General features: G+C 43.0%; 1 protein-coding gene across 1 annotated transcript; it reads left to right on the top strand.

Annotated features, from left to right (window-relative positions):
• Positions 1 to 5,667: 5,667 nt before the first annotated feature.
• Positions 5,668 to 13,181, top strand: SCRG1 (stimulator of chondrogenesis 1). The gene is made up of 3 exons (XM_053251999.1): positions 5,668 to 5,979; positions 9,990 to 10,256; positions 12,416 to 13,181. The coding sequence occupies exons 2-3, from the start codon at positions 10,021 to 10,023 to the stop codon at positions 12,468 to 12,470; spliced, it is 291 nt and encodes a 96-aa protein (XP_053107974.1). The 5' UTR covers positions 5,668 to 5,979; positions 9,990 to 10,020; the 3' UTR covers positions 12,471 to 13,181.
• Positions 13,182 to 14,407: the final 1,226 nt, after the last annotated feature.

Genomic DNA, 14,407 nt, shown 5'->3' with positions numbered 1-14,407 from the left:
GGAAAGACCCTACTTAGCAAAGGGGACAATTCATGCTTGCTACCACAAGACCAGCTCTCCTCCCTGGCCCCTCCTGTGCTGGCTGTTTCCCACCTGCCTTTGCCTACAGCGCCTACACAACACCATGCTGGCTGCATTTTGATGATGTCACTGCGCTGCCCCCTACCAGCCCAAGACCAGGCCTGCCTTAAAGGGGCGGCTTGTTTTCACTGGGACGGGCCAACTCCACACCATCTCGGTGACATGGCTAGCGCTGTGTGAGTGGTGAGTTCAGGGGAGCCAGGGGGGGGCAGCAGGTACCTCCGGAGATGGGCAGCCCAGAGCTTTTGTCCACCACCCCCACCCCCACCCCGGTTCAATAGTGGCTACACCTCTGACAAGGGATAATTCCAGTCTGTCATAAATGACTGCCATCTTGGTTGAAAGGTCTCCTTTTCATGTTCTCTCAGATGGCACATCAGCCTTTTCTGTTCTCTGCCTCACAAATCTCCTGGGGATGCCAATGCATAGGCTGCAGAAATGCCTTGCAGGAGGGTTATTAGCTTCTCACATCCTGAATATTTTCCATTCACAACTTTACCTTTACTTGTGCACCCTCAGACAGGCCTACGAGCTAATTATCTGTAATGGAACCCAGCAGCGACTGCAGCCTTTCTGCATCCTTTGTTCTAAGGTGCAACAGACGCAAGCGGCATTGACAGGCTGACATCTTCTCTGTTGGTGCTCTGAAACCCACACCTGAAGAAGCTGTGCTTTCAAAAGAGTTCTCATTCCATCAAGATATCGCTTTGCTCGCTCTGCAATTATAATCTGTGGCACTGATGTGGCATTGGTGACTGCGAAGAGAACAGGTGATGATTCCACTCATTCTTCAGAGAAAGAAAAGATGAACTTATACCTGCCCTTTGACTTGGTCAGTTGCTTTTACAAGTCTTGAAGAACCCTGACAACCCAATATAATACAATTCTGCAACAGACAGGATTGAGAAATATCTTCACAGCTTTCATCCTCTAATAAATTGTCAATATTTCCACTGAATGTTCTCCAGATTACTTGTAAATACACATTACAGTATTCACCTTTTCATGTAAATTTATAAAAATGAAAATAAATAAATAAATAAATAAATAAAATATTTTTATTTTCTCTATATATTCCATATCATATTTATACAATATATACATTATCCATCATCGTGTGTGTGCCCTCACAAGTGGAAGTATAAGGGTTGTTAGTTTCTTGTTCAATGTGTATCTCACTTTCCAACACCTGACCTACACAATTAAACTGTTCGATGCTCATGTTAATGCACTAGTTAATTAATAATATAAACTAATTATCATTCATTTAAGAGGCATCCGAGTGATCATTTATAATTATTAAGAATATTTATTAATGTAATGTAATTAATTAATTAACACATCTGTATACTCCTCAAAATCTACGTCTCCGGGCAGCTTACATTTAATGTTTTTATTAACACTTAACAAAGTAAGAAATGCATATTTCATGTACCTGATGCCTGCTTCTTTGAGTAGATATGCTGGCCACATGGATGCCACTGTTTCCTGCTCCATGCCATCACAAACTGGCTTCTCTTTGTGATTTGTAGCAACAAGGAGAAAAACACAAGCTCCCAGCAGGAAGTGGTGGGCTTTCAATCTCTGTCAAGCCATGTTGCTCATGGGACAGCTTTGGGCAAGTCACAACCTCTTGGTCTGAAACACATCACAGGGCTTTTGTGAAGATAAACCCAGATAAATCCCAGTGGGGAGGAGCACCTTGAGCTCCTTGGAAGATGGGTGGAATAAAAATGTCATGCCACTTGTGGGTTCTTGTTTGTATGCATCACTCTAAATTTCTGCAGTACCTTTTCCCCTGCTCGTTGAAAGTGGTTAAGTGAACTAAACCAATGTAATGTCTATTTTTAAAAAAATTAATCCTATTGTTTCAATTTTCTACCTGAATATCATTCATTCATTCATTCATTCATTCATTCATTCATTCATTTATCATAGTTATGAAATATTATTTATTATGTAGTCAGAGAGGCAAAGTGTCTCAAAAACTTGAATACCAACATTTGTTGGTCAAACAAGGTTTCAGTTCCCATGGTCTACATTTCTTCTTGTGTAAGATCAGCAAAGCAACTAATGGCTGGTTCATACAATGCCTGATATACTGAATAAGGATTGCACAGGGAATATATTTCTGTGTATGCATGGAGAACAGGGCTTTTTTTTTTTGGCCACTTTCTCTTCCTCTGTAGTCACTTGTGCCTGCAAAATTATATCCCCGAGAGTTTCCCAAACTTCATATTTTTGGTGGCTGCAAAAATTAAGGATGTGCACAAAACTGGTTTTACTGGTTTTGGTTTGAATCTGAACTGGATTTGATTTGGCCCGGCCCAGTTTTGATTTGATCCGGCCCGGCCCAGTTTCCAATTGAACTGAACTTGGTCCGGTTCAACCACTGGACCAGTTTGAATCGGTTCAGAGCTTGGCTGGTAAAGGGGGATCCGGTGAGGATTCCCCTTTACCAGTCAAGGAGCATGGGGACTTCCCTAAGCCTAGAAGAGGTGGGAGGGGAGTCAGTTAGTACTTACAAGTACTATCATTGGCAGCAGTGGCTGTGGAGGGGACAGTGAGGGTGGTCCCCCCCCTCAATTCCCTGTTCTCCCCCAGAGTTGCAAGGGCCACTGTCAGCCCCGTTCAGGCCTTCTCCAGCCCAGCCCAGGCCCCTGAGCACATGTGGAGGCCATTTTAGTGACCTCAGTGCATGCACAAAGGCCATTTGCATGACCATGGTGTAGGGTCACACCAATAGCCTCTGTCTACACATGTGCAGTGGTCACTAAAATGGCCTTCACACATGCATGGGCAACTGAACCAGGCCCGAACCAGGCTGCCGGTGGCCCTGGCTACTCTGGGGGAGGCCTGCGGGGCCAGGGGGGAGCTGCTGCTGCCAATTATAGTGCTTATAAGTACTCCTCTAGGCTTAGGGAAGCCCCCCTGTCCATTTACTGGTAAAGGGGTATCCTCACTGGATTCCTCTTTAGCAGTACAACTCTGAACTGGTTCGGTTCAACCCCGAACCTGTTGAGCTGAGCCAGTTCGATGTTGAGCCCAGTTTAAAGCAGGCCAGCTCGCACACCCCTAGCAGAAATAAGGGGAGAATTGCTGGAAATCACTCCTCCCCTCTGTGGGCATGTAAGCTTTCCTGGATGCAACTCTTTGTACGCCAGGCAATATCTTTTCACCCATGTGAGCAGCTCCAACTTTCCCTACTTGCATTCATGCATGAATAAATGTAGTGTGTGAACAGGCAGACCATAGATCAAGGAACATGCATGGGAGGGAACGGGGTTGTGATGGTAAGCCCTGACTTGCCTGCTGTCGCTGCACCTATTTGCACATCTTTAACATCTGTGTGTGTGTGCAAAGTGTACATGCATAGGCTCCAAAGCACAGTTGCGTACTGGACTTTTAACAGGTCCCCAACAACACAAAAGAAAATATACATATTGCAGACATGCAAATGCATCTATAGTGGGAGCAGGCCTTGCTACCATAATCCCATTTCCTCCTGGGCTAGCTGCTCATACGTATTGTCGGTCATCTGCACTGTGCTGAAGTCAACAGCAATTCTCATGGTCACGGGGGTTCTTTATCTAGCAGTTCCAATCACAATGTCCATGATCACCTGTATCCACATCACATCTCATTTACAAGCACAAGCACGTAGAACCAGGAACCACTGGGATTGCTTGGGCTGACAAAAAATATAATATGCACCAGCCTAAGGATGGACTTCTGGGTGTATTTCCTTGGGAGTGAGTCCATGGAACTTAGAGGGCCTCAGGGCCTGGTATTCCGATAGAGAAGAACAAGGTGGTAGACTAAAGTGGTAGATTATGGACTGTACTATATCAGGCTGAGGTCAGGGTGCTTTTTAATACTGCGGATATTTTTAAAATATCCCCTCATGTTGTTAAAACAAGAACAAACCACCCCAAACATCCTGGCTGAAATCTTGACTAATGTTGCACTTGTGAAAGGCTATTGCGCCAGGCTTTTGCACTGGGAGCTTGTGATTCATCCTAGTGCTGCATTAGGGCAGGGACATTTGCAACCTGTGCCACCCCTCATGCAGTTTGCAGGGCATGTTTGCACAATAGCAACATTCCAAAAATCCCTGTGATTTAGTGCAGCAATGGCATCTTTGGGCACTAGCACAATTTTGTTGTGCAAGTGCCATGTTAACCCCTTATTTAAAAAACAAACAAACATTAGAGCAGATTCTAAATCAACCCCCTTTCCTGCGATGACAGATTTTTCCATGGAGGGGCCTTTTGATAGAGAAGAGCATTCATGGGATTCTCCCACCTGCACTTGAAATTGTATGGTCCTCTCAGCAGCCTCACTGCCCTGCCTGTGTAGATCAGGCCTTATAAGAACACAGGAATATGGGGAGATGCCTTTTATTGAGTCAGGCCATTGATCCATCTAGCTCGGTATTGTCTACACCAGGGATTCTCAACGTTGGGTCCCCAGATGTTCTTGGACTTCAACTCCCATTATCCCCAGTCCCAGAGGCCATTGGTTGGGGATTGTGGGAGCTGAAGTCCAATAACATCTGGGGACCCAACGATGAGAATCCCTGGTCTACACAGACACAGGTTTCAGGCAGGAGTCTTTCGCAGCCCTAACTGGAGATGCCAGGGACTGAACCCAGGACCTTCTGCATGCAAGCAGATGCTCTACCTCTGTGCTATGGCCTCATCTCCTAAGGCAGTGGTCTATTTTCCAAGTGAGGCCCCCTTTGGGGGAAAACCTTCAATGTGAGAGCCCTTTCCTACTGTGTTGACGTCTGCACTGCACTGTGGTTTTCTCAGTGCTGAGAGGCCGCTTAAAAAGATAGAGAAAGAAGAGAGGGCACTTCCCAACACCCTGTGCATGCCTTCCAAGATGGTTCAAGGGCTCAAAAGGGATCCATTTCCCTTAAAGGACCCCCACATACCACAGTGTGCGGCAAAGTGCAACACTGCATGGTGAGAATGATTGTCTTTGCATGATGCCAGGTGGTAGGGATGTGCCCAAATCATCTAATGAGGCACCGAAATGATTCGGGCACATCCCTAACAGGGGGACTGTGCAGGGTATTCAGTTTTGGCTGTAGCTTCACACAGGCCCAATAAATATTTCTTTCTATCTATCTATCTATCTATCTATCTATCTATCTATCTATCTATCTATCATATTTAAATACTGCACAAAATAATTAGTCAGAGGGCCACTCTTAAGAGGTTTTTTTTGGGGGGGGGGGGAGAACCACCATTGGCCTCCAGGCCTTACAATGAAGAACACTGCCCTAATCTTACAATAGCCAGGGCTCACATATATTCACCCATCCAAATGCAAACCAATCCAAACTCTGCTTAGCAAAGAAGACCATTCATGCTCGCTGTCACAAGAACAGCTCTCCGCCCTTACTTTTTTAGTGAAGGATTGGGCCGCACACGTCTGATTTAACTATCTGAATGACCCTGATATCCTTTCCTCTCTTTCACACCCACCCACACACACATGCCTCTTCCATTCATTTACTATATCACACTGCACAGCATTTGGTGGTGGTTGTTCTTTCTGCTGTAGGGCATCTATTTACACTCTGGCTGAATTATGTATAGGCTGGTTGTTTACAGTTGGAAAGGGGCTCTTCATTTCTCCCTTGTCAAAGCAGGATGTTCCCTGAAGGAGGTATTTCATGCAGTTTTCCCCTTCGCCCCTGGCTGGATGGAGAAGAGAGTCTGCCACTTGCAAATAGGAGGCAGGCCAGACAAAGGAGGATTTATCCAAGAGGTCCTTTTAGTCCTCCCTTTCTTCATCTCCGTGTAGCTTAACTCTCTGTTGGAGCATCTGAACAGGCACAACTGCCAGTGCCAGGGAGGCAAAGAACAGAAGCAAACCACAAGGAAGGTAAGCCATTTTTGCTTCCTCTGTAGATCATCCTAATGTATCCGCTCTCTCTGGGCTAGTTAGAAAGGGTAGAAGTTAAGCCATGTGCTAGACAGAAACAGCAGAAAACACCCAGAGGAGCTGGTGGTTGCCCCTACCCTTCATAGGGTTGACACACATGGGGAGGTAAGATTTAGCTTTAAAACTTTGATTAAGCAGCCAATGATAGGCGATAACTTTTCTTCGTTATATAACTAGGACAGAATGTTAAGTGTCACAAACACAAAACCTTGGAACCCTGGTATTTTGCATGGAATATTAATAGGAGGGTGGGGATGGGGAACGGATGACTATGAAGAAGATAATTTTTCCCCCATTATTATTATTTTTTAAATCTGTTTTCCTTACAGAAATTAAATGGGTTTTTAATAAAAATCTAGTCCCAGTAAAGAATTGCAGCATTGATGGTCTTTACAAAGACGCAATTCATGGAGTCCATCCTCAGTGGATTAGCTGCTGTCCTCAGCATCACACACAATGTACTGGCTGTCCTGGCAAATTAAAGGGGAGGTTGACAGTTTTCATTTTCAGAAACGCTAGTTGAATGAATATATGTTTTGTTGGACCTATTCACCATATTATACACAGAGAGAGAGAGACAGAGTTAGAGTTACACAGATGGATCTTTGTAACTGCCTGTTCATCTCACTTACAGATGTATCAAAATGAATAAGATGTGTACCTTTGTACCAACTCGAAAGCAAAATCAGGGTGTGCATTTGGCCATATGGATACCAGTCAGACTGATTACTAGAAGAGTCTGGAAATGGGTTATTTGTACATCTTTCCTTTCACATGATGGGCAGAAAGTGTCTTTCGAAATTGTTAAGGAACTTCAGCACTATCTAGAAACCTGTAATTTGGCACACATTGTACAGGACACCCTTATTTTCACAGCCTGAAAATGGGGCATTTTGACATATCACATTCAAAACTCAGGAGTGGAAATGCAGCTCAAGTAGAGGCCAACTTTGCAGCACAGAGGGCGGGAGATGGCCCAGACAGTAAGATGGGAGTCAGAGTAAAGTAAAGGAGTTGGTGTCGACTCCTGGCAATCACAGAGCCCTGTGATTGTCTTTGGTAGAATAGAGGAGGGGTTTACCATCGCCATCTCCCATGCAGTATGAGATGATGTCTTTCAGCATCTTCCCATATCGCTGCTGCCCGATATAGGTGTTTCCCATAGTCTGGGAAACATACCAGTGGGGATTCGAACCAGCAACCTCTTGCTCCTTACTCAAGTCATTTCCATGCTGCACCATTAGGTGGTTATGGGAGTCAGTGTAGAGCCAGTGTAGAGCCAGCGTGGCGTAGTGGTTAGAGTGCTGGACTAGGACTGGGAAGACCCAAGTTGAAATCCCCATTCATCTGTGATACTTGCTGGGTGACTCTGGGCCAGTCACTTCTTTCTCAGCCTAACCTACTTCACAGGGTTGTTGTGAGGAGAAACTTAAGTATGTAGTACACCTCTCTGGGCTCCTTGGAGGAAGAGCGGGATATAAAATGTAAAATAATAATAATAAATAAATAATGAAAGAAAATCACGAGGAGGGGCTTCCATCGCTGTCCACAAAATTGAAGAATTTAAATTACCGGTAGTAGAAATGTTTTCCAGAACCCTTTCCCCCTGCAGTTGTGACTTCATAGTCATAGGATTCTTTATTTTTATAATTAACATGGTTTCAAAAAACATAACTGAACATACATTCAATTATGAGAAAGGACCAAGCCTGGTATACTGTGGGGCTGGCCCTATCCAACCCCAGCACAGCATCCCTCTAGTGGCTGTTGCTGGTATCTGCCTTCTGTTTCTTTTTAGATTGTGAGACCTTTGAGGACAGGGCACTATCTTGTATAGGTATTACAGTATTTATTTTTCTATGAGAATTTTGAGAATTTTGAGAATTTTGGCTGAGGAGTGGTATATGAATATTTGCAGTGGTAGTGGGTAGTGGTGGTGATATGAGGCTGGATCCAAAGCTTTCCAGCCTTTGGAGGAAGAAATTCCTCCATCAGAGAAAGTATTTTCAGTGAATCATTCAGTGAATCATTCATTCATTCATTAGGAATATTTGGATCTAACCCTGGGCATGTGTTTTTCTAAGAAAGCATTTGGGTAGTACATCATCTTCAAAACTAAGCAATTTACAGCAGACATTAACACAAAGCTCCTTAATCTGTCAATGATAGACCCTCTCTCTACACACTTCAGTCTGGTCCCTGGGAGAAATGCAGAAGTGCTAAACCTTATTGTCTACCTCTAAATTCCATCCATGGCCAATTCTAGGTTTCAGAGGACCTTTGGCAAATTGCCTTCCATGGGTCCCCCCTAACCCGAGAGCCCCTTCTAAGGTTCATGCTGGGCCATATCATGCTGGGATGGGAGGAGAGTACATCTGGATACTGTAATGTTTCTTGGAGGTGATAAGAGATAATTGTCACCAAAACTTCACCAGACTCCTCTACAGACGAAATAACTGAAGGCGGGGCTCTCAGACTTGGGTCCCCAGATGGACTAGTGTTCTCAAGGCCGTTGAGACTGGGTATGGTGGGAGGTATAGGCCAACAACATCTGGAGACCCAAGTTTGAGAACCTATCTTAGGAGTTACTTAAATGGAAGCTACAACAATTAAACCAGTTTCAGCTGAACTTATGAAGTCTCATACTGAGGTAAGGCCATCTGGTCTATCTAGCTTAGCTTAGTCTTACATACTGACTGACACCAGCTCTCCAGGACTTTCGGAGGAGGTCTTTCTGTGTCCTATAGGGAGATGCTAGGGATTGGACTTGGAACCTTCCTTATTGCAAAGCATGCATGATGCACTCCATCACTGAACTACAGCCTTTTCCCTTATAAAGTTGATTGGAGAGAAGGCAGATAGCAGAGATCAGGGGTCTGGCCAGCAGCTAGGAAGAACAGCAGCTCATAACTATTGATTTCCTCACAGCCAATTTGAAAGCCAGTATGATGTCGTGATTAGAGCACTGGATGGGACTGGGGAGGCCCAAATTCAAATCCCAGGTCAGCCCTGAAATCCACTGCGTGACTCTGGGCCAGCCACTTATCCCTCAGCCTAACATACCTCACAGCGTTGTTGTGAAAACAAAAACATGTACATCACTTTGGACTCCTCAGAGAAAGAGCAGGATATAAATGAAAACCAAAATAAATCAATAAAAATGGCCTGTAATTATCTCAAATGGCCTGCATAGGCCATTAGGATATGCCACTGGGATGAGATTTCTTTCTTCAAACCCCTCTCTGCTTCTAACACAACTCATTTGTGGCTGAAGGAGAATCTGGAAACTTAGCTCTAGCAGTGATCCAGGGTTTAGCCACACATCTTCAAATTAAACTGTGACTGCTGGAGTCGAAGAACATTTTCGGGCGTGCCCCGCCACAAGTGTTGCCCCCATCATAACATGTTCACAGACTGTCACTAGTGCCATGCCAATCTCAGTCTTCAGAACTCTTGTTCCAAAGAGACCTTGCGAAATTGCCAAGTTGCTACTGGCACTTCAGACCTGGGTTTTTTTAGACTGCGAGTGTGTGCAAAGGGTCTGACTCTTTCCGTTTTTGTACAGTATCTCCCTAGCACATCTTAGGCCAAGGATGCACAATTCAAATACACCAGGGGGCAAGAAATGACCGTGACTTGGGCGGAAGCTGAAATCAATTTTCAGCACATTAATCGTTACATTAAAATAAATTATTAAAAATTATTAATGGTTCCTGCTGTTGCTGCAGGATCTTCCTACCTGTAGTGCCAGCAAGAGAGGCCCTGTGGGCCAGATTCAGCCCCTGGGCCTTATGCTGTGCAGGCCTGTATTATTAGGCACTTGTGTAAATAATACTGATAAATATGTACTTCAAGATGCCCAGGGAGTAAAGAAATGTATTCAACATTATACCAGCAGTACTTTCATGCAGACACACCGATTATCTAACAAGCCTTTCTTTCTTCACTAGAATATTTGCAAAGTCTTGCAAAGATTAAGAAATGAAGACTCCCTCCGCTCTTCTCTTCTTGAGCATGCTGCTTGGTGTCCATCTGACACCGTTGGGCCGCCTCTCCTGCTACAGGAAACTGTTGAACGACCGCAACTGTCATAGCATACCAGAGGGAGTGGCAGGTCTTCGACCCATTGATGGGAATCTTCAGGATCACTTCTGGGAGGGACAAGGCTGTGAGATGGTCTGCTATTGCAATTTTAATGAATTACTCTGCTGCCCAAAGTAAGTCATTGTTCATACTGTATCTATGGCCACAAATCCAGTACATGTTTATGTGTAATTAAGCCTCACTGAGCTCCAAAGCAGACAATATAGTTCTTCATCTATGATGGTTAAAGCCCTGGACTATAAAAAGAAAAAGAAACCAAATGTTCAAGCTTGAATGCCAGATTATGACAAAAGAACACTATCAGTTTTTCTCTTTCATTTTGCTTTTCCTTCCAGACCTCTCCTTTTTTGTTTTTTGTTTAGTCATCTAGTAAACTTTCAGGTATTTGAGGATCAGGCCACATGATGTATGCAAAACTACTGGCTTTTGCTGCAATAGACATCTACAAACTAAAGTAGATGGAGCAATCGATCCAAAGCTATGTCCATTCGTTCATCAAGGAATCTGGTACAGAATCAACCATTCTGAGTTGTTACAAGAAAGGCCCATGGTTCTAGCTGCTTATTGTAAATATTGGCACAGAAAAGTGAGCACAGGCACATAAGAAGCTGCCTTATACCAAGTCAGACCATTGGTCCATCTAGCTCAGTATTGTCTACATAGACTGGCAGCAGCTTCTCCAAGGTTACAGACTAGAGTCTTTCTCAGCCCTATCGTGGAGATGCCAGGTGGTGGCAGCGGGACTTGGAACCTTCTTCTTTTCCCAGAGCAGCCCCATCCCCTAAGGGGAATATCTTACAATGCTCACACATAGTCTCTCATTCTAATGCAAACCAGGGTGGACCCTGCTTAGCAAAGGGGACAATTCATGCTTACTACCACAAGACCAGCTCTTCTCTCCTGGAGAAGGGAGAAAAAGGGAGGAGAGCAGGTCTTGTGGTAGTAAGCATGAAATGCCTCCTTAGATAAGTAGAGTCCATCTGCTTTGTAGAGATTACATTTGAGTGCGGTAAGATATTCCCCTTAGGAGATGGGGTCATAGTTCAGTGGAAGAGCATCTACATACTTGCATGGAGAAGGTCCCAGTTCAATCCGTGGGATCTCCATGTAGGGCTGGGACTGGGAGAGATTCCTGCCTGTAACCTTGGAGAGCTGCTGCCAATCAGTGTTGACAATGCTGAGCTAGGTGGGTCAATGGTCTGGCTCAGTATAAGGCAGCTTCCTATGTTCCTACAACCTAAGTTATTTTGGAAGTGATGTGTGGTAGTGGTGGTGGTTGGTGGTGGTGGTGGTGGTAATGGGAAAAAACATGGGGTGATGAAAGCAAATTTTATGCAGCAAGAACACCCAGAAGCTGGATACTTAGCATCTCCCCATTCCCAGAAGCTCGATTTAGAAAAGCAAGCAAGCAAAAGACATGATTTTCCAGTGTTCTAGGCTAATGCCCTTCTCTTCTAGGGAGTTTTGGAGTTCAGGCTGTCTTTGACTCTTAAGTTCCACCTCATTCATAGGTTCTGTGGAGACAGTGGCTGCCATTCAGAGCAACAAATTGCTTGCAGGAGGACTTTACGCTAGCACAAAACTGATGCACTAGCTAGTTGTCTAAGTCTGGAACGTGAGTACTGATTGTGGTAGTATCTACTACCGCAAACATGCGTGAGCAACAATTGTGCAATCGCAACATACCTTCTCTTTCAGTGGGAACTTTTGAGCAAGAGCGCTATAACACTATAGAGTTCTTGTGTAACTCCCATTTTGGCGCAACAAAACCATCTTCCTGTCTAGCACAATCTTGCTCATTCCCCATGTGGTTCCTTGCTCTGAATGTCAGCCGTTGGGCTATAGCCAAAGGTTCTTTCCTCAAGTGAATGAAACTTCCTATGGGGGAGAACTCCTTCCTCCAGAGAAAGCTCCTTCTGTCAGAGAAAGGGAACCTTTGGATACAGTCTAGTATAACATATAAGGTAAATCTGTGTAAAGCACAAAAGATTATTTGTTAGAGAAGCACATGTGTATGCATGTACTGTCCCCCTGCCCCCAAATAAAACTAACCGCCTAATCCTGACCATGCTTAATCAAAAGCACTATTAATTTATGGGATGAAAGTAAATCTCAGGTTTCAGGTTATCACAGTACAATGTGGCCTGAATCTCTTAGTTTAAAGACCAAATAGAAGCCTGGGTTTATCTGCATGATGAAAAGATTTGCCTACAGTTTTGTTGTATAGGTGAAGAGATATTTCCTAATTTAAATCTCTGGCAATTTCTTTCAGAGGTATCTTCTTTGGGCCAAAGATATCTTTTGTGATTCCCTGCAACAGCCCCTGAAAAACACAATTGCGTATGGGAAAGGAAGACAAATGCAGGACTTTGTGGCTGAAAACTAGAATAAAATGTTTAAGGGCTTACTGGCCTAAAGAAGATGGACGTTGCATGCCAAGCAGAATATGCTTCTTCTTCTAAATGTATGCATTAATTTTATTTATATTATTATTATTTTATTTACATGAATGTTATTTATGCACTGCGCTTTTCTTTCAATAAGGCAATAGCCTAATCCTAACCATGTTTACACAAATGAATACCATTTATCTTGGTGGGTCCATTGCCTCCAAGTAATGGACTTCCATCTTACTTCCAAGTAAGTGTAGATTTAAGGATTGCAGTCTAAAGTTATTAAAGTTATAGCCAGACCTCATCTGTCTAATTTGATAGATATCTTAATGTCCATTTACCAGAAAAGTGGGTAACAGAACTTGTTCCTCTCCTATATGCTATTGGCATAGATGATCTTACTGTACTAATTTGCTTTATATGATTAGACTTTTTATTTTTTTAAATTCTTGATTTCATTATAATATTTGTATCTACCTGAATGACCATTTTTTTAACCATCAAGGCAGGACTTACATAAAAGCTTCATTTATTCTCTCAGTCAGTAGAGTGAAAAATCAAAGTGGATTGTAAACCACCCTGAGATTTGTATAGGGCGATATATAAATACGACATATAAATAAATGATATTCTAATAAGAACAAATGTTATCATTTCTGCTTCCTAGAGAGTAAGTCAGTGGTCATTTACACTGATGTTATTCTACTTAGATTGCCATTCAAGAGAAGAGGATGGAGCCTATTTCTGCATGGAAAGATTCATGCAGGATATTTCTGCATGGAGTCCCTTGTTGTTGCTCTGTATACTTTAGGTTGTTCCATGGCCCGGTAATTGAACCTTGTGCTTTCCCCTTTACATAGATGCTTCATCACCTTTAGATTTTGGGCTCTTTTTGAGATTACAAAAAACATTAAGGCTAATGCAAATTGTATGGAAAGCTTTGTTGGGTGTGTGCAAGACAGCTGAAAACATAGTTCAAAACTGGGAGGAGAAAATTTGTCTTTGTGGGACAATGAATTTTATTTAGTTATAACTGTGTGCAGTCAAAAACAAAGAAAAGAAAATGTCTTAGTGAATATTATTGTATAAGTGGTTTGCTTAGTCTAACTACAAGAATATAATTATAATAATGGTATCTCACATAATAATGATGGTCCCCATCTCTGACAACTTTTTAAAAAGTCCTTAAAGATGCGTCTGTTCACCCAGGCTTTTAATTAAATACTGTTTTAATAGTTTTAACATTGGTTTAAAATATTGTTTAAAATTTTTTAAATTGTAATGTTTTAACCTTTTCTGTTGTCATTTATTTAGTTTTAATTAATGTTTTGACCTTTTTTTGTTGCCGTTTATTTTGTTTTAACTAATGTTTTAATCTTTTCTGTAGTCATTTATTTTGTTTTGTTGTAAACTGCCCAGAGACGTAAGTTTTGGGTGGTATAAAAATATGTTAGTTAAACAAACCAACAAACAAACCGCATGCACAAGTCTGTCTGCTCACCTTAACTACTTTACTGGCATGAATAGGAGATACCATAAGAAGCATGCCCATAAAGGAACCTATGATCTTCCACCTGGGAAAGAAATGCCCAAATGCCGCCCATCCAATAAAAAAACAGGCTGTCAGTGCAGAAGGGATGGCAATCGTGACCTCATCGACCAGCAGACCAGCTGGCTTCCTCTACTTTAAATGTAGTTTTGTACAGTTGTGTGTTTTCTCCCTCTGCCCTCCTCAGCTCATGAAGTGTTTAGTAGGGCCAGGGGGATATAAGATGAGAAAAATCAGTTGGGCAGGGAAGATAGGGACAACTCCCACATTCATCTGCACTCCATGTTTAGAACGTTTCCATAAATATCCCACCATTTGGAAC

Source organism: Hemicordylus capensis, chromosome 5, assembly GCF_027244095.1.
Source record: "Hemicordylus capensis ecotype Gifberg chromosome 5, rHemCap1.1.pri, whole genome shotgun sequence".
Lineage (NCBI taxonomy): Eukaryota > Metazoa > Chordata > Lepidosauria > Squamata > Cordylidae > Hemicordylus > Hemicordylus capensis.
The sequence above is the reverse complement of the archived record's forward strand: the minus strand, read 5'-3'. Positions and strand labels throughout refer to the sequence as shown.